Source organism: Mirounga angustirostris, unplaced genomic scaffold (genome assembly GCF_029215605.1).
Source record: "Mirounga angustirostris isolate CCGP_5_RB_7025 unplaced genomic scaffold, mMirAng1.0.hap1 SCAF_1, whole genome shotgun sequence".
Taxonomy (NCBI): Eukaryota; Metazoa; Chordata; class Mammalia; order Carnivora; family Phocidae; genus Mirounga; species Mirounga angustirostris.
The window spans coordinates 53,588,250-53,614,895 of NW_026991709.1; the positions used below are offsets into that span (position 1 = coordinate 53,588,250).

The 26,646-nt window shown below is 37.6% G+C and overlaps 1 protein-coding gene across 13 annotated transcripts in view; it reads left to right on the top strand.

The window, feature by feature from the left end:
* The window catches only part of BBX (BBX high mobility group box domain containing), a 277,804-nt gene that overhangs the window by 181,888 nt on the left and 69,270 nt on the right, over positions 1–26,646 (top strand). For all 13 annotated transcript variants that reach the window (XM_045902813.2, XM_054504155.2, XM_054504154.2 and 10 more), the window contains 2 exons: positions 9,658–9,853; positions 16,995–17,062. In XM_045902813.2, coding sequence (XP_045758769.1) covers positions 9,658–9,853; positions 16,995–17,062 — 264 coding nt within the window. The remainder of the gene's footprint in view (positions 1–9,657; positions 9,854–16,994; positions 17,063–26,646) is intronic.

Below are 26,646 nucleotides of genomic sequence, written 5' to 3' on the forward strand. Positions count from 1 at the left end.
TTTTTTTTTATAGTCCTACACTTATATGATAAAATAATTATCTGAAACCTCATAGGGAACCGCATTAACTTCCTACAATTAAACACTTGAGTTTGATTTTGGATTGCTGTTTTTTGATAACATGCAGCCTGTCCCAAGTACATTGTTTGCCTTTTCTTAAATACTGCTAATTTACAAACCCAATAGGTGGCCACTTTTAAGAGGAGGAAGTATTATTTTCATACAGGAAATCTCTTACTAATTACTTAATTAGGCTCACAATATTTGCCATTGTGGTGCCCGTAATGAAATCTGTTAAGGTGGCCTCCCGCAATCTGCTACACGCAGAGGCGGATCTTCCACCTTGCAACCTGCCTTGTTTACAGTTGCTCTTAGGAAATGCTATCTCATTTCTAGTCAAGTGTGGAAGGTTCAGCCACATTGAAAATCATTATCTAATTGGTTTCTGGTCATAAGTGATACTGACTTGTTTCAGTTGTATCTACTGCATGGTTTCAAAATTACATTAAAGTGCAGGCCATTGTGCTGGTGCTTTTTGTGTTAATAGTACAGTCTTCATTGCAACGTCAGTTTCAGCAACAAAAAGCTTACTTGAGGGACTTGAGCATACCAAGTCTGTGGTGGGTGCTGATGATGAATAAGGTCTCAGCTCCTCAAGGTCCTCTCACCCAGGTAGCCATATACAAAAAAAAAAACAAAAACCTTTTGTAACATCTTCATTTCAAACACCAGATTTTAACTGTGTTCTCTATAGGCACAAGACATATTCTTTCAGGAAGGTTTTTGTGTGAATGTGGATACTTAAAAAGAGATATTTTTTAAAAGAAGTGAGCACTGTGTGATACAGCTTGGGAGGGTTTATTTTTTTAACCTGTTAAAACTTTCTCTGATGCTTTTCTTGCTCCTGATTATCTTTTAGTGCATCTGGTGAGAGCAAACAGCCATTCTGGGATTTGTTTTCAGTTTCTTGAATTATTGCCCAGTACTCATTTGCATTGTTGAAAAGAAAGGGTTGAATGAGGGTTTCATGCTGTCTGATGAATCTCATTAGAGCAATAACTGGTTATAAGTAATGCAAAAAATACCACCTTAAGGATATAACGTGGGTCATTTTCTTAAATTCAGCAATGCGTGTGATGGTGCAGGGTTGTGAATGTTCCCAGGCTCTGACTTCTGACTGTGGAGCTGCTGGGTAGGAGATGCAGGAACAACCTTACTTTTCCCTTTAACATCGTAGGTCTGCGCTCTTAAAAATACAGGAATACAAATCTGCGTTTTTGCCTAGGATATTGCTGGAACCCTCCACTTGTCATTTAAACTAATGATCGGAATTAATTAATTTATAGCCAGTTTAGAAGATCATTTATCTAGACCTTCAGGAAGAGTAGAGTAGGTGCCAAGAAGAAGAGAGGATCTGGAAAGTCAAAAACAATTTTGAATGACTTTATGATACCTTCTTTTTTGTAGGATGAGAGGCATAAGGCAGAATGCATGCATTTATTGATTGATTGGTTCATTCCAAGCTTGATGTTTTACAGAAGCACAAACACATAAAGTCAGTAATGATTGTCCCCATTCTTCAGAGGAAAGATCTAATAAGGCTCTTTGGAGTGTGTATCTTGACCAGGCACACATTGTAGAGCTGGGATACTGTTGCCTGTTTGACCCTAGCATTCTTTTACTATGTGATGCTGACTTAGATGCCTGCAAGATAAGAGGTTTGAGTAATTATGGTAGAAATGGTAACAATAAAATGTCAGGGGTCTAATGGAAGAGTCTGCTTGTGCTGGGGTGGGTATCAGTGAGGATATTTCAAAAGAGGCTTTATGGAGTTGATAGAATCTGTCCTGGGCTTTGGTACAGGATTCAGAGAGAAAGGCAGGGATAAGAGCAGATGTGGGATAGTAAGAACGATTTCAGGAGCAAGAAAGTTTGTTTTACCCCAAGCCTAGGATATGTGGAGGACACTAGTAGGAAATGATGATGTAAAGACAAAAATCATGAGACCAGGCTGATAAGTTCGAAGGTTCAGTTGTATTGCAATAAAACAACTCTGGAATTAAATGCAATAAAATGCAACCTTAAGGTAAACTACAATAGCCTTTTTTATCTATTGCCATTAGTACCCTAGCAAAGACTCTCGTCACCACAAAACTCCATGGAGTTTTAGTGATTAATTCTTCCTTCATAGTCCCTTTTTTTTTTTTTAATTTTAGGTTTTTTAAAGATTTTATTTATTTGACAGAGAGAGGAAGAGTGAGAGCAGGAACACAAGCAGGGGGAGTGGGAGAGGGAGAAGCAGTCTCCCCGCTGAGCAGGGAGCCCGACATGGGGCTTGATCCGAGGACCCTGGGATCATGACCTGAGCCGAAGGCAGACGCTTAACCGTTTGAGCCACCCAGGAGCCCCTTCCTTCATATTTCTTAAAGTTAAAACTAAACTATTCCCTTGCTTTGGCTTTATTAGAAATGGATTCTTCTCCAAAGAAGACAGACTGTCATCTTCTCATATATTATAACTGTAGGGAATTTTTGTTGACTGTCACACGTAGGATGCTTAACAGCGTCTGTGTTCTTACAAGCATGCTGTGACATCTTGCATACCACTAAACTAGAGTAGCCCCTCATTTTTCCAGCATCCTTGAGAAACGGCTGTTACACGTAAGTGATTTCCAGGTAGATGAAACTTGGCTGTTCGCTTATACATTTCATTTTACATATTTATCCCGGAAACTTTACTTAAAATTTTGTTTATATACTTCCTTACTTCAAGCATTCAGAATGCCTTTCAATACTTTTAGAAATTTCAAACCATTATTTCCAAACAGTAATTATTTTATATTTTGTAATTTGGCAAGACCTTTGTGAACAGTTAAGTTATGGTCACATTTTTCTATGTATATTAAGTGATTCTTAACTCTTCTTTTGAATTTCTTCTTTGCTTTTCCATGAGTCAGTCTTTTGGGTCCACCCTCAGCTGTTAGTTGACATTGCTGTCCTCTGCCAGCCACTTTTGGCTACATCTAATGACATGACTTATTCTATATGGGATTTTCTTGAGTATGATTTAATAGAGGCCCCACTACTTTGAAGGAATGTGGACAGTAAAACCAAAGACTTGGGCTCCATGTTTCATGGGAGGTCTTGTTTTTGAGACCTTTTCTGTTCCTGTGTTCCAGGTATCAGGACTTTCTTACTGTATTTATTTTGTTTTAAAGATTTTATTTATTTGAGAGGGAGAGCGAGCATGAGCAGGGGGAGGGCCAGAGGGAGAAAGGTAAGAGAGACTCCTCAAGCAGACTCCTGCTGATCTCAGAGCCTGACCTGGGGCTCAATTTCACAATCCTGAGATCATGACCTGGGCCGAAATCAAGAGTCAGATGCTTAACTGACTGAGCCACCCAGGTGCCCCTTTCTTACTGCATTAAAAAAAATATTTAAGTGTTTATTTTTGAGATGATAATAATCAATTTTTAAATAATGCTTTATTCTGCCCAGGGTTCTTTTATAAATATTTAACTCATTTAATCCTTATAATAATCCCAGAAGGTAGGGTTTTTTGTTGTTGTTGTTGTTGTTGTTTTTTGTTCTGTTTTGTTTTGTTTTCAGCAGCTAAAGATGAAGACACTGAGGCCCAGAATGGTAAAGTGACTTATCCAAGGAAGCAAGTTAGTAGTAGTAGTAGAGCTTGAGTTCTCGGACTTGGCTTTCTCCCTTCTCAGAGGCCTTTCTGAGTTCCCACCTCTGTAGAATGTCAATAAAGGTGCCTGCCCTGCCCTCATAGGGTTGAGTAAGATGCAAGTAAGGCAATGTACATACAAGCATTCTGTAAAGCTTAAAATACTCTGCTGATGGTAGTTTTTGTCGTTTTCCTGATAAGCAACTGAAGTTTGTATTTGATACTTCTCTACCAAGTGATTATTTACTATTTTTATTAGGACCTGTTAACACAATGAAGGGCTACTAAAATGCAAAACTGAAACCCCAGAACCAACAAAATTAGTTGTATCATTTGCTTAACTTGGCAGGTACTATCCAGTGTGATTGATAGCCTCTAACAAGATAGATTTCAGTTGAGTGAGCTAACTACTTGCTTTCAGAAATACCCGTCCAGTTAGTAAATGTTTAAATGTTCAAATCAAGTAAAGTTATAAGGACTTTATAAGGAAGCCATAGCCAGTGATGAAAAATAGATCCCACAGCGAGTGATATATGGAGAATTTAAACGGAGTCTCTTAAAACTCATTTTGGTATTTGTTTCACATATTAATTTTTAGATTGATTGAGGGACCTAATACTCCAATATCCTGTAAGATGTTACTGTAGTAAATCTTGATTACTTTGGAATTGGTGATCATGCAAGGGATATAGATAAAAATTAATTTTTGCTCTGAAAAATTACAAATTCATACTGTAGATTATTTTGTAAGGAGAAAGTATGATTTAAGGAAAATACTAAACCTTAGTGAACACATTTTTTAAAAGAAAACACACATTTTACAAATCAAATTAATGTATGAATTTATTAATACATTTTCAGAAATATAAATAATGTTTTCTTTCCCAGATCCCTATCTACTTTTCACAAGGTAACAAATTACATTTTAAAAGAAATGCTGAAATTTTGATTTTTTTTTTATTAGTGCTAACTAATAAAACTGACTTTTCTCCTGATTTAGCTAAATTAGGGAGTAAAATTGTCCTTTTAAAAAATTTATATATGAAAATGAACCATTGTTGCCATGATAATCCTTACAGCCAATTTAAGTAACCTTATCTACAGCCAATTCAGTTTTTCCTTTATAACGTTCCTATAGTGGAACCAAACAATCTCCTGGTCACTTATTCAAGTCACTTTTTGAAATATATAATTTTTATTGGGGTGGCTTTAGCATGAGAGCGTGAAGGTTCATGTATAACTTAAAATATTTTTGTTCTGTCAAAACTGTAAGCTGAATTCCATGTTCTGTCACATAACACAGTCTAATTTTCTTCCTATTAAAAATAGTAAAAGTAAGGCGCCTGGGTGGCTCAGTCGGTTAAGCGACTGCCTTCGGCTCAGGTCATGATCCTGGAGTCCCGCGATCGAGTCCCACATCGGGCTCCCTGCTCGGCGGGGAGTCTGCTTCTCCCTCTTACCCTCCTCCCTCTCATACTCTCTGTCTCTCATTCTCTCTCTCGCAAATAAATAAAATCTTAAAAAAAAAAAAATAGTAAAAGTAATTCAGATCAGGTAGTGCTAATTGAGTTTTATTATCTAAAGGAACAGTTTTAGAGTTAAAGCTCCTAGAACTAAGAAAGGACAGATAGTAACACTCGTCAAGCATCTCCCTCTCGTCTCCCACCCTTGTGTAATATGATTTCTGCCCATGTGAAGAGGTACAGCTCTCTCAAAATTTATTATACACTGGGTCACTTACACCCCTGCAGAGTTACAAAATAAAAAAATGTGTTTTACCTGTTTTTTAAAAATCAGATACTTTTTTGTATAATCTCTCCTCTGTGGTTCCTGGCAGGTTGTGTTTTGTTTGTTTGTTTGTTTGTTTGTTTTTCAATCATGGTGGTATTTCGCATATTTGCACCAGAGTCAGCGGTCTTTATTTGTATAGACATTTCCAGCGTTCCCTACTCCTGGACCTCACCAGGGTTGCCATTCTCTTTTCACTATGTTGAGAAAATCTAGACTGAAATAATAGCTAGAAATACTACTGGATTTTAGATGCCCCGCTCCCCCATTAAAAACAAGTAATTGGAGAACAGTTAGTGTATTTTTCATTAACATTAAGGTACTTTTTAAGGTCAAATTTTCATTCTTATAAATGATTAAATACCAGAAAGGTATTTAATGTTGAGACCCAATTTTTAAAAGATTAAGATAAACAGAGTCTTGTTTTTTGGTATATAATAATGTCATTGTCATATATGAAGTAGACAAAATACCGTGACAGAGGGTGTGTATTTAAACCATTACTGAGTAACAGTGGTTTCCTATTATTGCTAATAAAGTGTTGTGGCGGTTGGGATCAGGGAAAAGGGACCAGCATGTGCTGAACACCTTGTATAAAGAACAAAGTGTGTCTGTACAGTAGATGCGCTTAGGTTATCTAAGCAATTGGAAATTTTGAAGAAAAAAAATGGAAACCATCAGGTGAACTTTAATTTTAATGGGAGATTTTTGAAAATCAGTAATTTAGCAAGAGGTTAGCTATCTATGAGATTGGACCAATAGCCCATGATTGATGTTCCTGGATGAAAACAGACTCCTGTCTCACTCCCTGCATGAAGAGCCCTGCCCTGGAGATCCAGATGGATGGGGCCTATCTCTTTGGCCCTTTAAATCCTGTAATGATGGATTTTTGTCCACATAGTTGACCAGAATGCTAACAGTTTCACTCAGTTATTTGCTTCATACTATATACTGTCTTCATTTCTCCCTTGCTCAGCCTTCTCTGTAATCGCTTTCCTAATAACCTCATCACAACAAATGATTAAGCCTTTCTGTTGCTTCTTATAGTTGAATCAGAGCAAGTGATTGATGAGGTGTCCACTTCCAAGGACAGAGAGACATCCTCATACCCCAAGGCTCTTTCTGCCTCCACCTTTGCTTGGTGTTCAAGTGTGTCTTTACATGAATTTATGACGTCTCCATGGAAGCTTTAAATTCCTAAAGGACAAGGGCTGTGTGTTATTCTTTTCTCTCTGTCCCACATTCTTAATGCTTTTGCTCAATATATTTCTGATTGAGCTAATGAATGCTGTCTTGTTACTGCTTGTTTATATTAAGTTTAAGGATCTGCGAGATTAATATTGTGATACAGATAAAGAGTACTGACCTACTGAATTCTCAGTTACCATTTTCCATAAAACCCCACATCCTCCAGGTCTTTCTCTCTCCTTCTGTTCTTCAACCCATAGGAGCTTTCCCCTTTCACAGATCCCTTGCAAAACCGTTTTTCATGCCTGAATTAGGGGAAGGCTTATGAACCATGCGTTTAAAAAAAAAAATGTTTGTGGGACTAATTGTGGGTTGTAAACAAGTTTGAAGGCGGAGACTTTAATTTAAGTTCTTAACTGGTGTCTCTCATCTAGTCCAGCATCTTTCACAACTCGGACTTGCTTCTTTAAAAACTCCAAAAAATTGTTTTATTTCTCATGACAAATGTATTAATTAATCTGTTTGAAAGTCTTTTGTCATTTTATAGAGTGGTGACCTTTGTCCAGATGACTATTCATCTGACACACCAGCCCAGGTGCCTTTTCCTGGGACACAATAATGATGCATGTGTCTGCTCCTTCCATTTTCACCTCACCCTACCATTTGTCACTCTCCACCTTCAGACGGGAGGCAAGGCTATTTGTCTGCTTCAGCTTAATATGTAAATCCCCCATGCAGGTGAATGCACTGGAGTAGGGTGTCTCTTATATCACATTTGTTACCTCCAAATTTATTCTGCTATGTATGGTAAGTTCTAGCTTGGCTCTGGCCTTGTGTCCTTATTTTAATTATTTTTGTAAGAAAAGTGGAACTGTATTTTTTCATTATTCTGTGCTTACCTTCCTTCTACATGTACCCATGTAGCAACATACAGAGGTACAGCTTTTAGGTTTAAAAAAAAAAAAAAAGCTTATTCAGAAAAGTTGAGTTAAGATAATTTGGGGATAATTCTAAACCACTGATTATTAACACTTGCATTATATTACTTACAGTACAGTTTTCATTTACATGATTTAAAGTGAAAGAAGGGAAAAGTTTATATGGATTCTATATACTTTCTTATGCCAAGGATAAAAGAATCTTTTTTCCTGTTGGGATAAATAAAAAGCTCTTTGGAGCGTATACTAAATTAGTTTACACATGGAGTGAGCATTATTTTAAAGGGCAAGCTTATGGGATTGAAACAATTGTATTGATTTAATAAAGTTTCTAGCAGTTAGCAATATGGAATAATTGAATACATGGAAAATACATTTTTATTAGATGATATAACTTTTGGCAATGTATAATGCATAACAATAAATATATTTCATTTGGTTTTATTACCACAAAAGGGGAAAGAAGCAACAGAGTTGGCAGAAAGAGTTATAGGAGAAAGTCACAAAAATAAAGGGAAAAGGAGGCTCTTGTCAGTGTAGGTCGAAACCTCCAATTTAAAGACATAAAGTTTGTGATGGATTAATTGCAACATCACCCATCACAGCTCTCAGCGTGTTCACGTTTGCAGTCGCATGTGCTCATTATAAAATCCTGGAATGTCGGTGCTTCCCAGATACTTAGTTTTCTATGAACTGAGGGTTTACAGCAATGCTGGCTGTGTCAGGCAAGTCTGTTGGCACCTTTTTTCCAAGAGCATTTGCTCACTTCATATCTCTGTGTCACCTTTGGGTAATTCTTGCAATATTTCCAACTTTTTCATTATTACATTTGTTATGGTGGTCTGTGTTCAGTGATTACAGCTTGCTGAAAGCTCAAATGATGGTTAGCATTGTTTAGCAATAAAGAATTTATAATTAAGATATTTCATTGTTTTGGGGCGCCTGGGTGGCTCAGTCGGTTAAGCAACTGCCTTCGGCTCAGGTCATGATCCTGGAGTCCCAGGATCGAGTCCCGCATCAGGCTCCCTACTCGGCGGGGAGTCTGCTTCTCCCTCTGACTCTCCTCCCTCTCGTGCTCTCTGTCTCTCATTCTCTCTCGCAAATAAATAAATAAAATCTTTAAAAAAAAAAAAAGATATTTCATTGTTTTTTTAAGATAGAGTGTTATTGCACACTTAATAGACTGTAGTATAATGTAAACGTAACATTTATATACACTGGGAAACCAAAAAACCCATCTGACTGGCTTTATGGTGACACTCACTTTATTGCGGTGGTCTGGAAGTGAACCGACAGGATCTCTGAGGTACACGTGTGCTCTTTCCTCCACGTGGTCCAGCATCCTCAGCTGAAGAGTTCTACTCTTGTTCCCCTTCTCATCACTCTGATCTTAGCTTATTTATCCCAAAACTGGTTATGTTGCTTTAAGTTTGCCTGCATTTGCCTTACCAGTACATCAAAGCACAGATTATATTTTTGGCATACTTACCAAATTAAGCAGTGAGCAGAATCTGGTTACTGGCTCTGGTAGTGACTCACAGTTTGTAATGTGCACCTGATACCCACTTTAAACTGGGTGCCAAATAATGCACTGCAGTTTACAGTAACCCTACGTATGGGTGGTATTGTTCTTGGTTTATGGAAACTAAGGGTGAGGCCCAGAGAGGTTATATTCTCTATCTTTGGTCACTCTAGCCCTAAGTGGAGGTGCTAGGGTTTGATTTCTGCTCTTTCTGTCTTCAAAGCCCTTGCTCTTTCCCTTACAAATAACTCCCTCTACCATGGTAAGACATCTTTTTGGATACTTAAAAAAAGATATGGGTCAAAAGATACAAATGTGTTGCTTCTGGACCCATCTTCCACAAATGAACTTTCTCGTAGTTAAATCCACATCCTATCTCTAAAGCCCTGAGCTGAGATTATCATTCTTCTATAAGTAAAGCCACAGAAGTTATTGAAAGTATTTTTTCATTCATTAATTAATGGTGGGGGGGGTGAGATATGAAGGCTATTAGAACTTTTTCAGTCTGTATATTAATTAAAATCTGTTATCCTTTATTTATAGTATAAAGATGCATTTATGAAAGCAAATCCTGGCTACAAATGGTGTCCTACCACAAATAAGCCTGTGAAATCCCCAACACCCACTGTCAACCCACGAAAGAAACTATGGGCCTTCCCATCTGACTCTTCAAGAGATTTGCCGAGCCCCAAGAAAGCAAAGACTGAAGAAATGCCTCAGCTAAACTTTGGAATGGCTGGTGAGTTTAGACATTATTTCAGTGATTCTTTTTAAGGACAAGGCAATACATTTAGGTAGTATTTTTAATGAAATATATATATATATGTAATATATACATAGAGAGAAGAGAAAGAGAAGCAAAATTTATAACCAGTGTGAAGCAATGCAAAGATATAGCATATCTGAAAGCTTTGGAACACGACATACATAGAATGTGTATGTATAATTAAAGGCAGTGTGGACCAAGTAGTAGAGTCATTGTATATACATGTGAATTTCTGACATTGACATTATGGAAAGGCAGACAGGGAATTTTATGATGCAACAAAGTAGCTTACCCATACATACACATTATTAAGCTGTCCCAATAAGTATCTTAGTTATTGTGGGTACTTAAAAAGCCGTAATTATGTTGATCATCTGAGGGATTTGGAACATCTAGGGCAAGAATATGAACAGTTCAGTCACAAATCTGAGATGGATCTGACAGCTGTTTCTTAGAAGGAGTTCCCATCCTGCCCCCACACCCCCATTCCTGTATGAGCCAGGCAAATTAAAACTTCCAGACGGTCCCATTTGTTATGGGACCTTTAATACTCTCTGGGTGGTAAGGAATGCTAAAGCATTTATTACCGTGAAAGAAAGTACTTCTATTCATTCTGCAAATGGCTCTGTCTTCCTGGCTATTGCAGTGCAGTAATCAAGAGGGAAATTTTCCAGGATAAAATTGGGAGATTGGGCAGGGTGGAAGCTGTGAAGTTGGTGTTGAGCTAAATGGTTCCTATTTCATTATTATAAACAAATTTTCTTCAGAATGAGAGCACTGAACCATTTGCAGTATGGAGAGCCTGGGAAAGGAGGTTGAGCAATATTGTGATAATACTTTTTTTTGTTTTTAAATGCAGTTTTATTGAGAAATAATTGACCTACATTGTTGTGTAAGTTTAAGACATAAAGACTGATGGTTTGATTTACACATATTTATTGTGAAATGATTACAACAGGGTCAGCTGTCTCATATAGATACAATAAAAAGAAGAGAAAGGGAAAAAAAGGAAAAAAATTTTCTCCTTGTGATGAGAATTCTTAGAATTAACTCTCTTAACAACTTTCCTGTTTGTTATACAGCAGTGTCAGGTATAGGCATTACGTTGTACATTACGTCCCTGGTACTTACTTATCCTGTAAGTAGAAGTTTGTGACCACCTTTCCTCCAGTTCTTCCTCCACGCTCTCTCTCTGCCTCTGATAATCACAAGTCTGATTTCTTTCTCTGTTTTTTTTTTTAATTTTTTTCTTTTTTTTCTTTTAAAGATTCCACATATAAGTAAGATCATATAGCATTTGTCTTTCTCTGACTTATTTCACTTAGCATAATGCCTTCAGGGTACATCCATTTTGTCACAAATGGTAGGATTTCTTCATTTCTTATGGCTGAATAATATCTCACTGTGTGTGTGTGTGTGTGTGTATATAATTACGTCGTCTTTATCCATTCATCCATCAATGTTCACAAGGTGTTTCAGTGCACACATGGAATATTTTCTAGGACAGACCATATGTTTAGGCCACAAAACAAGTCTTAGCAAGAAAACTAAAATCATACCAATGATCTTGTGACCACAATGGCATGAAACTAGAAATTAAAAACAAGAGGAAAACTGAAAAATTAAAAAACACATAAAAATTAAACAGCACTCTATAGAAAAACCAATGGATCAAAAAGAAATTAAAGGGGAAATAAAAAGTTTCTTGAGAAAAGAAAATGGAAACATAATATACCAGAATTTGTGGGATACAGCAAAAGCAGTTCTAAGAGGGAAGTTCATAGCAACAAATGCCTACATTTAGAAGCAAGAAAGATCCCAAAGAAACAACCTAACTCCATGCCTTAAGGAACTAGAAAAAGAACAGAGCTCCAGTTAGCAGAAGGGAAATAATAAAGATTCAATCAGAAATAAATGAAGTAGAGAATAGAAAAACAAGAGAAAAAGTTATAACCAAACTAAGAGTTGGTTCTTTGAGAAGATAAACAAAATCAACAAAGCTTTAGCCAGACTAATCGCAGAAAAAAGATGAAGGACCCAAATCAACAAAATTATAAATGAAAAAGGAGATATTACAACTGATACCAGAAAAATACAAAGGATCATAAGACACTGTGAACAACTGTATGCGAACAAACTGGACAACCTAGGAGAAATTCTTAGAAACATGTGACTTACCAACACCAGATCAGTAAGAAATAGAAAATCTTAATAGACCAATTATGAGTAAGGAGATTGAATTAGTAATCAGAAAGTAATCAGAAGAAAAGCCCAGGACCAGATGGCTTAACTGGTAAATTTTACCAAACATTTAAAGAAGAATTAACACTAGTTCTTCTCAACGTCTTCCAGAAATATCAGAGAAGAGGGAACACTCCCAAACTCATTTTACAAGGCCAGCATTATTCTGATATCAAAACCAAAAAGAAAACTATAAGCCAATATCCCTGATGAATATAGATTCAAAAATTCTCAATAAAATACTAGCAGACTGAATTCAGCAGCACATTAAAAGGATCATTCACCATGATCAAATGGGATTTATCCTGGAGATTCAGGGATGATTCAACATAAATCACTGTGATACATCACATTAATTGAATAAAAAGAATCATATGATCCTCTCAATAGATACAGAAAAAGCATTTGACAAAATCCAATATCCATTCATGATAAACACTCTTAACAAATTAGGCACAGAAGAAACATACCTCAACATAATAAAGGCCATATATAACAAGCCCACAGCTAACATCATACCTAATGGTGAAAGGCTGAAAGCCTTTCCTCTTAATATCAGGAATAAGACAAGGGTGTCCACTCTTACCACTCTTATTCAGGCATGATACTGTAAGTCCTAGCTAGAGCAATAGGCAAGAAAAAGAAATAAAAGAAAAAAATCAGAACTGAAAAAGAAGTAACATTATCTGTGTGCAGATGACATGACATTATATTTGGAAAATTCTACAGACTTAACCAAAAAACTATTGGATCTAATCAATGAATTCAGTAAAGTTGCAGGATACAAGATTAACATAGAAAAATCTGTAGCATTTCTATACACTAACAACAGATTTTCTGAAAAAACTAAATCGATCTCATTTACAATAGCATCAAAACAATAAAGATACTTAGAAATAAATTTAACTAAGGAGGTAAACTATCTTTGAAAACTACAAGACACTGATGAAAGAAATTAAAGAAGACACAAATAAATGGAAAGGTATCCTGTGTTCAAAACAATACTGCCAAAAGCCATCTATAGATTGAATGCCATCCCTATCAAGATTCCAATGGCGTTTTTTACTGAAGCAGAAAAAACACTCCTGAATTTATATGGAACCACAAAAGACCCTGAATAGCCAAGGAAATCCTGAGAAAGAACAAAGCAGGTGGCCTCATACTTTCTGATTTTAAGCTATACTATAAAGCCATAGTCATTAAGACAATATGGTACTGGCATAAAAAACAGATAGACAGCCCAATGGAACAGAATCGAGAGCCCATAAATAATCCCAAACATACACAGTTAACCAGTATTTGATAAGGAAGCCAAGAATACCAAATGGAAAAAAAATCATCTTTCCAATAAATGGTGCTGCAGTAATTGGATATTCACATGTAAAAAAATGAAAATGGACCCATATCTTAAACCATAAAAAATTAACATGAAGTGGATTAAAGATTTAAATGTGAAACCTGAGACCATGAAAATCCTAGAAGAAAACATAGGAGTAAAGCTCCTTGGCATACGTCTTGGTAATGGTTTTTTTTCGATATGACATCTAAAGCACAAGCAACAAAATAAAAAGTGAACAAGTTAGAGACTACATTACAAAGCTTCTATATAGCAAAAACAAGCATCAGCAAAGTGTAAAGACAACCTACAGAACGCTAAAAAATAGTTCTAACCACATTTCTGAGAAGTTAATATCCAAAATCTATAAGGAACTCCTACCACTCAATGGTAAAACCAAAAAACACCCAAGTAAAAAGTGGGCAGAGGCGCTGCATAGACATTTCTCCAAAGACATACAAAAGACCAACCAGGTACACGAAAAGATGCCCAACATTACTAGTCATTAGGAAAACGCAAATTAAAACCACAATGAGATATACTGCCTCATGTCTATTAGAATGAACATCAGAAAGACAAGCAATAACAAGTGGTGGGGATGTGGAGAAAAGGGAGCCCTGTTGCTTGTAAATTGGTATAGCCACTAAGGGAACACAGTATGGAGGATCCTCAAAAAGTTAAAAACAGAACTCAGTTAATTCAGTGTGTAGTTTATAGCGTAACAAAGTATGTGGTGTTGTCATATATAAACGCTAAGAAATGCAGTCTAACATAATGGCAGCATTCTGAGGAAACACAGTCTTCAGGTGATTGCTGTGTAGGAGTCTATGGTAGAATTCTAGGTAAAGCCCCGCCCCCCTTGATGCTCCTACATATCCCAGAAGAATCAAAACAGAGCTCTGTCCTTGTTTAGCTGTCATTGTACAATTTTCGTTTCACCTTGCTTGCTAGCAGTGTTGGTGAGCTCTCTGGACTTCCCAAATTGTATCAGTTGAAGTGTTTTATAATAAAACATTTTATCATCGGGGCCATAAAAGAGTATATGGATGATGGGCTGCCAACTGAATTCCTTTGATTACCATTTGTCTTCCAGGCCTTTTTCTCCCAGTTTTAAATATCAGTAGGTGTTTTTCATACAATAGCTCTTCACAAACCAATCATAATTGTGGATAAAGCTATGAAAGCTTTGAGAGCTACGAAAGATGTTTGTTTTTAGCACCATATTTGACAGTTTATTAATTTACCTTTTGTACCTACAAATCAAAAATATGAGACCTAGACATCAGCCAAGATACTTACAGGTCAGCTTTACAAAAACAATGTTCTTTAAAGTGAAATAAAGAAGGAAAACACCTTCTTGAGTTTGTGTCATTACGTGAGGCTCTGTGACAGATGTCGGTAATCCACGGTCAGGTCTTTGTTAAGCTAGTGTATAGTGGATAGCATTGTTCTAAAATTTCCAGTTGTGCCTCTTGCAGCTCAATGAAGGCAAATGGATTTGCCTTTAGTTAAAACATGGTGCTTAGCTGTTTGAATCTAGGGGATCCTCATAGGGCCTTGAGAGGACAGTGTAAGCTTTTCCTCAACATGGAATCTATTGCTTTTCCAGTAGTCCTGGTCACATGACATTTTGCTATTTTGAATAATCCCAAAGCAGCTAAATGTATGATTTCCAAGAAGAGAAAGCTGTGCAGAATTTAGTACAGGTCCTCTTGGTAAAGAGAAAGCAAAGCATGCTATGTGCATATTTTTGATGTTTCTAGATAACATTGTATAAATATAAATTAATGTAAAGGATGATGGTAACTTTTGGTCTATGTTTTACTATCTATACAGCAAACTTCTGGCAAAGTCACATTGGTATATAACAAATAGATGGTCATGTAAGCATGTTCCTATTTTACTTTAAAATTTGAACTAACACATTTTTTATTTCTCTTAGAAGGCAACCATCCAGTCCTCCTGATCTCTGAATGACAGCTGCAAAAGTATTTAGCTACCCAGAGAACCAAATTAAAATTTTACTTTATGCTAAATTCATTTCCCCCTCATTTTAATTTTAAATAGATTAAAATGTCTATTTTACCAAACACAGTAGTTCTTAAACTTCACATTTAATTAAAGACGAAATTTTTAAGACAACAACAAAGAGCCTTGTTTCATCACAACAACCAGAGTTCCCGTGTATTCCATATGTGGCGTCTTCCTGTGGGGCTACTTTCTAACATGGAGCTGTTTCTTGACCACCTGATCATTGGGTGACCTGTGTTCCCCTCTAATAACCTTTCCTTCCTTCCTTCCTAAGATTTTATTTATTTATTTAATTGACAGAGAGAGAGAGAGAGCCAGAGAAGGAACACAAGCAGGGGGAGTGGGAGTGGGAGAGGGAGAAGCAGGCTTCCCGCTGAGCAGGGAGCCCGATGCGGGGCTCGAACCCAGGACCCTGGGATCATGACCTGAGCCGAAGGCAGTTGTTTAACCAACTGAGCCACCCAGGCGCCCCTTCATTCTTTCTTTTTTAATAACTTCAGATTCTTCTTTCAATTTTTAAAAACAATTTGACTGTGTATAAGATGTGATCAGAGTGGCTTCATGAGTTAAGACAGATCGTTTCCAAAGATATACTTAAGTTCCTATCTTTAAACAAAAAAGAGGGAAACCCCTCCATGTCTTCAGGCAGCAGTATGCCTGATTCTCACTTTCAATTGAGGAGAGATTCCTAAAATTAAAAATGCATTTATATTGGACCTGTGTGCATGAGGACAAGCACTGAGTCCCCAACCTTAAGGGATATAGGTTTCTTATTTTCTTTAATACTTGTTTAGTCATAACCCTGGGTTGTAGATCTACTGCTTTGCTGTTTTTATTTTGTCTTTTTGTTTCTGTTGATTATTGAAGGAATGAAAACAAAGGCCTTTAGTAATATAAAAAGGATTCATTTTAAATCCAAAAAGTATTTTGAGGAAGCACCTGACTATACCCCTAAGATTTAAAATATCAAAAATACATCATTGTCTAATTTAAATTTGTGAAAGTTTTCGAGAAAGATTATTTGAACAAAGCCCTCTAGATTTTGGAAGACTCATTTATAAATTTCTCTCTGTTCTCTCGTTTCTCATATAGCCTGGTACTTTTTATCCGTCCTAGTTTTCCATAGTAGAAATAATAATTTGAGAATAAGAATCTCAAACTTCTTAGACATCAAGCATAAGCAAATCCATTGAAACTTGCCATTCATTAAGGCAAGACACATCACATTAGGAGATAATTCATATTATAAACAACTGTGGTATTGAAGAAAGGGTTATGTTGAAATGGTGGGACAATAGGGGGATTTAAAAGGCTCACAAAAGTAGGAGTACTTACATATATGCTGGATTATTGCTGTATGAAGAGTTTTGAAAGTTTTCTATAACAAGTTATATATGGTTCTGTTGGATTTCGAGTCTTTGTTAACAAGTCTTCCTTTTTGACTCTGTGTGGATTATATGTACTTCATGCTTGTAAATTGATGATTTATTTGTTTTTGACTTTTAGATCCTACTCAAATGGGAGGCCTGAGCATGCTGCTTTTAGCTGGAGAACATGCTCTTGGCACACCAGAGGTAAGCTGGTCCTCACGCTGGGGCTTGAAAACACAGACATTTGTATTCTTTTCATGCTCTTAGTTCTGTAGTTTCACTGTTTATAGCTCATGAGCAAACTTTATCTTTTTTTTTTTTTTTTTTGGTCAAGATCTATATGAGCTTTGTATTGTGCCTTGAGTATAACAGAAGTGGTATAAATAAACCCAAGAGGATGCAAATTAAGAAGTTAGGAGCAGATTTTTTGAGCTTTGTGAACCTAAGAGAAAGAAATGGAATGTACAGATAATTAGCATTTGCCACGATTGTGTCATGGGTCTGTAGCGTGGGTCCTATGATTCATTCCCTCTATTCATAACATACCCTGCTTTTGTGATGTTCTCTTGTAGACTTGCTCGTGAAAAGATGAGAGTTTAACTGTCAGTTTCTCTGGTACCTGAATAAATCCAAACTGCTGTTTTTGAAATGTGGCTTTCCAAGATTGTTTTATTCTTTAAAATGGAAAATTTAAGAGGACCCAGGCCCTCATGACCTTGGTTTTATGATCTCTTATTTCCTTGTGGTTACTGGGCTGCTTTTACAAAATATTTTAGGTATGGTTTTGATGGGCAGGTCATAGCAGTTAACCATGCATAGTTTGCATTTGTGGAATTTCTCTCTTTTCCAGTCTCATTTAACAAAGGCCAGACAAATTAACCTGCAGGTCATGTTATTTTACCACACTCAGGTACCTGAGATGGAGACTTCTCAGTCCCAACCAGAGTCACTATTTATGGTCAAATAGCAGTCAGCTCAATTCTACTGAAGATATATATATATATTTTACTTGTTTTAAAGTTATGAGTATGCCTTACAGAGTACAGTTGACTCCTATTCAAATAGTGATTTTAGAAGATACCATGTAAGATATTTATATCACAAAGGCCATTATTTTTTAAAAGATTTTATTTATTTATTTGACAGAGAGAGAGACACCGAGAGAGGGAACACAAGCAGGGAGAGTGGGAGAGGGAGAAGCAGGCTTCCCACAGAGCAGGGAGCCCGATGCGGGGCTCGATCCCAGGACCCTGAGATCATGACCTGAGCCAAAGGCAGACGCTTAAGGACTGAGCCACCCAGACCCCCTTCACAAAGGCCATTATTATATATAGTTTACATTTGGGATCCATAGTAGTTGACTATATATTCAATTTAACATAATTATTTTGACTCCATTCAGTTTAGGGTAGCAAAAGAATGTGTAAACGGGTGTACTGGCAGTTATTTACATTGTACTAATCTTAAGCTGAAAAAAATAAACATGTCACTTTATACCTTTGTATACTCATTATTCAGCATATTTTTTCCTAACACAATAGAATTCTCGGAAATCATTTCGCTTTCTAACACATGGCTACCTAATAGCAATCAGACTGACTCTCACTTAGGTATAGAGTATCGCAAGCATGTTCCAAAAGGTGGATGTTGGAATAATAATGCACACTTGACCTTTCAACAGTGTGACTCACGATTTCCAAGAATGTACTATATTGTGAAAGTCAACATCATCTTTTCTAACAGATTATATTATAATGGTGTTTTCTTCCCAACTTCTGTTACCATTCTTTCTAACTTCTTGGAACACATGTAAATAAATAAACATCTGTAGAACTTACAGATAGTCAAAGAAAGGACTGCCTTTTTCCCCCCTTTTTGCTTAAAGTTTGCCTCCCAGGCTCTTTTCAGGGAGAAGTTCTCCCTTTTAAGAACAGCAGGTTTTTGACCTGCGTAATTTAAACAGGGGTCAACTTTTTTTTTTTTTTTAAGATTTTATTTATTTATTCATGATAGACAGAGAGAGAGAGAGAAACAGAGGGAGAAGCAGGCTCCCAAGGAGCAGGGAGCCTGATGCGGGACTCGATCCCAGGACCCTGGGATCATGACCTGAGCCGAAGGCAGACACTTAACCATCTGAGCCACCCAGGTGCCCACAACAGTGGTCAACTTTTTATTTCTGAGGAAGGGGAACTGTTTTGAGAATACTCAAGCTAAAGAAGTTTATAAAGGTAAATTACTTAGAGAAGGGAATCTATGCTAGGGAGGAAGTTGCCAGCAATTAGGTCTTGAAGAACCACTTCTAAGGATACATCTCTTTCTTCTTACTTCCTACTTCTCATCTCAGACGTATATTTAGGTAACTAATCTTGAGATACTGAAACAATAAAACAGTGAGTGTTGTACAAAATTAACCTGTCTAAATATGGTTCATTTTGAGAGTTCATATACATATCATCAGTAAACTTCATTTAGCATCTGTTTTCTTTGCAAAATCTTGTCTCATTCTAAATATGTAAACATGGTTGTAGAATGTTAGGGGCCTAGATACATAGACAGATGATGAACCTAAGACAAATATAGCAAATATGTACTTCTATTTTCCTAAGAAAATTATCAGGGTAATGAGATAAGGAAAGAGAGTTACAGAAATTTCATACTGCTGACATTTGGAACAATTACTGTGATATCTGTTTATACTATTACGTAGGACCAGTCAAATAAAGTGACATTTTACAAAAATTCTGCCACAGAGAAAGTCTAATCATAACGGCTTTTTTAAGTGCCATGACAGAATTCTTATTCTGAAATATTATTCTTAAAGGAAGGAGATTTTCCTTTGTTCATTAACCTGAAACCTAACTACATAGGAAAAAATCCTTAAAAGTCTATATTTTTAAATGTAGAAATTTTAATATAGGTAATAGTTGTTTTTAAAAAATAATTCTAGAAGGCATAGAGGCTTACTGTAAATAATAAATTTTCAGAATAGTAAATAATATATCTGAATATCTTGTAATATCTAAAGTAATAAAATTCCAGATTAAAACCTTCTTTGTCCTGTAATATTTCCTGGATCTACCTGACTTGCCCTTAGAGTCTTTAGAGAGAAATCATAGGTTCTTGAGCTATCAGTGGGAAAATGACAAAGAAAATGTTTGAGTTTTCTCTTTTTCCTGAATCTTCTGATTAACTCTGATATTGCCATAATAAGTTTGCAGCATTATTAAGTGTACATTTGTACATGCTACTGTTATGGAGGCAGGCTTAGTTTTTAATTGTGCTAACTTTTTCTCTGATGAATAAAGGGGATGACATTTGTATTTACAGTTTGTTTGATTCTTTTATTTTTCACATAAATGGTTAGCCCTGTATTTCCTTTATATCCAGAGTACATTGAAATGCATTAAACTGCTTGTCATTCATTTATGGATGAGGAAGCAAAATAGATGTATTAGCAGGACACACGTAAAGGAGTGAGCCGCCCCCCCACCCCCCCCAGCCCCCGACTCAACGTGCCACACTCAGCTGGTCTCTCTTGAGACTTGGTGAAATGTAAACATGGAAGTCTCACTAAGAAATACCCCATAATAGTGAGGGAAACAGAAAGAATGTTACCAGTGAATATGAAATATTAGCAAAGATATTTAAATCAGAAGCCAAATGGAAGTTGTTTAATCAATAAAATACAGGATAAGGATCAGCTGAAAATAGGCCTGCAGAGGGCTGCAGTGGAGGTGAGAGGCAATCTGTTCTACATGACAATGACATTTTCATCAGACTGTGGGAAGAGCGAAAGAGAAGGCAGTTACATAAAGAGAGGTAAGCCCTTACATTTCATATCAGGGAGTTATTATCTAAAGATGAAAAGGCAATGAATAAAGTTTATAATTATTATTTGATCTAGAGTTTGGAGAAATGATCTCCAGGACTAAAAATTGTCTATCCTATTATATTTGTTACTTTAATAAAAATGCAAAGCTAAATAAAATTTAAGAAATAAAGTCAGGGAGTGCTGCATTTCAGAGACTATGAAGGAAACCTGTTACTCGACACATAAATAGAGAGCAGCTTCGGTCAGTATTGGAAAGGACCACACTCAGTATCAGGGCTGAGTCAGTGCCAGAAAGTCCTGACTAGAACAGAAGGAGGGGTGGTTTGGGGAGTAATAGAAAATGTAATAAGTTAGGCAGAGTAATCATAGCTGATGAGAAGGTTTGACGGCATCAATATCTAGTTGTGATGGAAGGCAAACTTTCAAATGTGTGGAAAGTGTATTAGATGTTAGGTCTGTGATTTTAGAATGCCTGGTTCTTTTTTTGGAACCAACAGATAGAACAGTAAAGTCATGGTCAAGCCACTTTTTTCTTGCCTTCCATCCTGTAAAATGGAGCGAACAATAATACCCACTTGCCTCTGACTCCCAGGACATCTGTGAAGATAAATTAAACCCTGTAAGGCAGTTTCAACTCTCCTGAAGAGCATTCTTGCAGGTACCTGGTATTATTACCCCATGCTATTCTAGGCATTTCATACATAACTTGAAAGCTTAAGTTCTATCAGGCATCAGTCCTGCAGGATATCGTGTGCGTTACTGGTAGCACGTGCATGTGCACGCACACGCACACACGCACACACGCGGCTCCTTGTCCATCGAAAACTGGTAGGAAATTGCAGTTGTAATTTATTCTCTTTCACTAGGTGCTCAAGAAGGAGACAACTTTTTAATACCTGGTGGAAATTACTGTGTAGGAAGTAGGACTTCAGCAGAGTAGCCGAGTTAGCATGAAAGTGGAGAAGATGCTAGCAAATGATAGTAACTTCTGTTATTAAGGGACTAGACAGGTCGTATGTAAGAACTGAACAGTGTAGGAACTGTGTGCCATCTTTCACACATTCAGTCATATGGCAAGTATTTATCTAATGCTTTACTACATGCCAGTCCCGTCAGGGAACAAACCCAGGCACAAGTCTGGGTCCTTGTGGAGCTGATGATGTAATAAGGTGTAGGGTTTTATACATAGCAAATTCTTCACATGATACTTCTGACTTCAAAGGAGGTTTCATTGATTTTGTTGATCACCATCTGCCTGTTCAAAAGTTAAAAGGTTCATATATCCAAATTTCTATATGATTAAAATTTGAAAATATTAAATATATTTTGTTTCATGTTTATAACTTCAGTCTCTCACCTCCTCCAGGGAGCTCTTCCTGATTGCTTGAGCCAAATTTGATTCCTCTTGTTTCTGATCATTGCTTTTACTGTCAGTATTATGCATTATAGCTCTTGATTATATTTAGTTGTATTCTTTATTATAAACTCTGTAATAAAAGTCTTTAAAATTTTTTTTTCTCATTGTATGTAATGTGCAAGTCTTGATTCATCCAGAAGACCTTAAGCAACTTGAGATGAGGAACAAAATAGGAGTTAAACTGCAAGGCTTCTCACTTACTTGTAGAGTAGTTACTGAACTTCATTCCCCCTACTGTTCTGAAATGCATTACCTAAGAGTAACTCTTGATCTCCACAACAACCCTGTGAGTCCTTGCTTCACAAGTAAATAAAAAAAAAAAAGAAGTAAATATTAAACCATTAAGTGAGGAAGTGGAAGCAGAGAAGGGCTAAATAACCTGCTCAAAGTTGTGCAGCTCAAAGTGCAGAACTGGGGTTTGAACCCATGAGAACTAGCTTCAGTCTCCCTGCGGTATCAAGGGGCCTTTGTGGTTCAGTCCCCACCTGACTGCAACTCCAGCCACTTCTCCCCTCTCCCATGGCGTCCTGTGCTGGACCTTTACAGGGCCGTTTTCGTGAATGCTTTCTGGACTAGGCACTCTGCTAAGCACTTCCATGGATTATCTCATTTCATCCTCCAACAAGCCCTTTGAGGTTGGTTTATTATTATTATTTATTATTATCCCCATTTCATAAAGGGGGATAATCTCCCTAGGCTAAAGAGGTTACATAGGCTCTCCAAGGTGTGAGAAAGTCCTAGTGCCAGGATTTACATTATCGGTCAGGCTCCCGGGCAACAGTAGGCTATTAGTAATTAAGGTTTTGTGGAGTCAAAAGTCACAGATGGATTGTTGGTTACCGTTGGCTCTCCCAACCCTTGTGTTGTTCAAGGATCCAGTGTATTTGTTAAATGAATGAAAGATTATGTCCATATTTTAAACACTGAGTTTAAAGTTTAAAACATACAGATTTTGATAAAATTGAAAGTTTTTACGTGTCTTTATTATAATTTCTGACATCAGTGAACTAGGGAAAATTATTTTCTCACCTGTTGGTACATTTGAGCCAGTTTGAAATGTGCCTTTCTTAGGCTACTAATCTATTTCACTGTGCTTAAATGCACTGAATTCCACCCCCCAACTCTTACCCCTATCCCTTCAAAGCTTTCATTCCTTTCTCACAGTTTTAACTTCTAAACATATCTCATGAGGAAATATACTATATTGACATTTTACATTAAATAGCAAATGGGCTTTTTGAGCTTTCTTCCTTTCTGGGTGAAGTCACTGTTGACTGCCCATTTTCATGGGAACTGTTGTCCCGCCCAGCCTCGTCCACGTGTCAGCAGCATGGGGCTCAGAGAATCCGGTCCTTTTACCGAGCTTGACTGACAGGCATCTATCCTTGCTGAGTTCCCAGGTCACACTGCTCCAGATGGTGATGGCCTTGCCTGGGCTTCTCAGTCTCCCAGAGATAGTTGGGAGGGGCGGCGGGGAAGGTGGGCCACACGTGAGCCGGGGTAAGAGGAGGCTGGAGAACGAGAGGATAGACGAGAAGGGTGCTGGTTGCTGCCGTGCTGTTGCTGAGAGCCTCTTTTATACCCTGTTGCGTTCTGTCTCCATATTGCCCAGTGAAGAAGGCAGAGTGGCACACGAGGAACCAGAGGCAGAAGGGGGCTGTGCTTTGTCCCAGCTGCTGTGGCAGTTACTTGTAGACGCGGCCTGGAGTCCCTTCTGGACTTCCATACTAGTGCTCTGCCACATGGCTTAGAATGATAGGAGAACTTCACTCACGGCGAGCAGGAGTTAACCCCGGTAGCCCTGGGGTCCGGACTTCCTGCTCCTTTCAGCCAGGTGCTGTGTACTTTCGTTTTGGGGAGCGTGCGATTCTCTGCGGTATTATTTGGTTATGCTCCCCAGCGTAGCCCAGTACTCTTTCTCAGCTGTGCCTCAGTCCTGGTGTCAGCTAGCCAAGTGTTGTGCTTCCGTACTCAGGTTCTCTCTAACCTAATTTAGGTTTAATTAAGGGTGGCTTTATTTTAATCCTTAAAAACATTTTGAAGGACTAACTTGGATGTAATATGCTTCCATTTAATTCACCTGTGTTTAAGCACAAGTCCATTTCAGAGCTTCATTTAACATCTCCTATTAAATGCAAATTAAGTGATCACTCAGGTACTCTGTTATAGAAGAATACTTGGCAAAAGCCGCCAATTGTAGGAAAGACTGGGTCAGGCTGAACGAGAGTGAAAATCAGTTCACTGGCCCTTGGCATCACGAGGGATCTTTACACTTGAACTCTAAAACGGAATCCTCTACTCCCAAACTCCTCCCATGGAAGACAACCGTCCTGCGCTCCCCCCCAACCCAATCCCCAAACCCTTTCAGTGAAAGTCTTTAACGGACCTTAGAAACCCTGGCCTTGTCCAGACCCTTTCCCCCGCCCTGACATCCTTCCAGGCAATTACTGGGGCCTGGTCAATACCATCTCTGATTTAATTGGGGCCCCACATCTCAGCTGGTTTATTTTTTTAACCTTCTAATTGATCTCCTGCCTCCAGTCATTTCCCAGCCAAGGTCATCCTGCACTCCACTGACAGAATTATCAAACTACCTATCTCTCATCATGCCACTCCTCTGAGTGAAAACCTTGGCTGGCTCCCCATTGCCTTCAGCCTGATTTTTCAAACTTTGTAACAGAGAATTCAAATTTCTCTCAGTTCGATTCATCTCCCACTACACTTCCCGGCTTCTACTCTTCATCCGCGCTGAGAAAGTCATTGTTTTCTCAAGAACACAGGGCACCTGCTTCCATACTTTTCCACCTGCTGCTGCCACATCATTTCCACAATTCTGGTGTCTTCTCCTAGGTATATCTCAGATGTCACTGTCTTAACAACTTCTACCTATCTCAGAAGGAGTGAAGGCTGCCTCTCTGTTCTCAGAGGCCTTTCCCTGCCACTGTGTTCTGCCACCGTGCACTTACATCCTAACTGTGTAGCTGTCCCCTGACTCGGATTGCAAGCCACGTGAGGGCCATACACCGTCCCTTAGTTATCATTTTATTCCCCAGCACATAATGCATACAAGTGGAGTGTAAGCTTCTTAAAAGCAGTGAGCAGTGTTTGTGGCTGGCGCGTGGTGGGTTTTTATTGAATATTTGTTGAAGGAGCTGAGTATCAACAAATGTTTGAAATAGCAAGGGCAGAAATGTGTAGTTCAGATAAAACCAGTGCACTTACCCTTTTTGTTGACCGTGTGTTTATCAGAATCCAGCTGTGTGGGGCTGTAGTCTTGCGCCTTGTGAGGTAGGAACAGGCTGGTGCTGCTACCTAGCTTTCCAAAGCACTTCTAGTGCATCTAACTGGTGTGATCTTGTTTTATATCAGGAGGCTGGATCACGTTTCTGTTATCTTGTGTTTGCACGATGTCAGGTGTGCTTGTGGGAAAAGATACTACTTTGTTGTAATTCTTAATTATGCTAATAATTCCTTTCTTGGTTATTGAGAATTATAGCTAAATCAAAGGGAAGATTGGATTTAAGGGACATTAACAAAACTTTGCATTTAAAAATCCCTTTAGCTGTTTGTTTCTTGGGCAGATAGCTACACCTAGTGGCTTTATGGATTATTTCAGAGACTTTAGGAACAGCTTTTGGTTTTTGTTTTTCTCCCTTTATTTAACCTCTGCTTATTTGGTATATTTTCTTTCCTCTTAATTAATGAAGTGGTATCTTTGACTCTTGTATATTCTGTTTAGAAAGTAAGCTGGCCCGGCATAGGAATGGAGATTTGAGGAATTGATACTTATCCATAAAAAGCATGTCCCATGTAATAAGTAATTTGGAATACTTTAAATACAAATAGCAAGGTAATAAGGTCTGGGACCCTCTGACTAATACTTAAATAGGAGCCTTGTGTGCAAAATACTTACTTTTATGTGGATATAATCCCAGATTTCTTTACCAAATGTGTATATTTATCAGTACATGCACAAATGTCCACCTCTGCATCAGATGCCTTATTTGTCAAGCACACAGAAATGAATTTCTACATACATACATTTTCCATGTCATTGAGCCATATTTACATTTTGAGATTTTTGATGGAAATATGCCTAGCATGTATCACATGCATTTCTGCCTTTTAAAAAGGCTATATTTTATAATTATCCTTATCTTGACAACTTAGAACCATAGTTATGAATATTAATTACTGCAATGAACTGAAGCCTTCAGGAGACACTTTGAGACTCTTTACTCTAATTTCTTTTAGATAGACCGCAGTGCTTTATAAAACATTTGTGTCTGTTCTTTACAGTTTTTCTGTGTTCTCCCTGCTTTTGCTGCTGTTACTGTTTCTTTTGCAGCCCTCTTCCTATTATCCCTGCTCAGGGCCCCTTCTCATTTGCGGCTTCTGATTCTGCTGTGGACCAGAGAGGCAGGTAACCATATAGCTAGTAGGAACCCAGTTCTCCTGGCTCCTAATTTTGTGCTGTTTCCCTTACAGTACACTGAAAATATATGCTAAATCCACAGTGCTTTAAAGTTAAGAGTAACT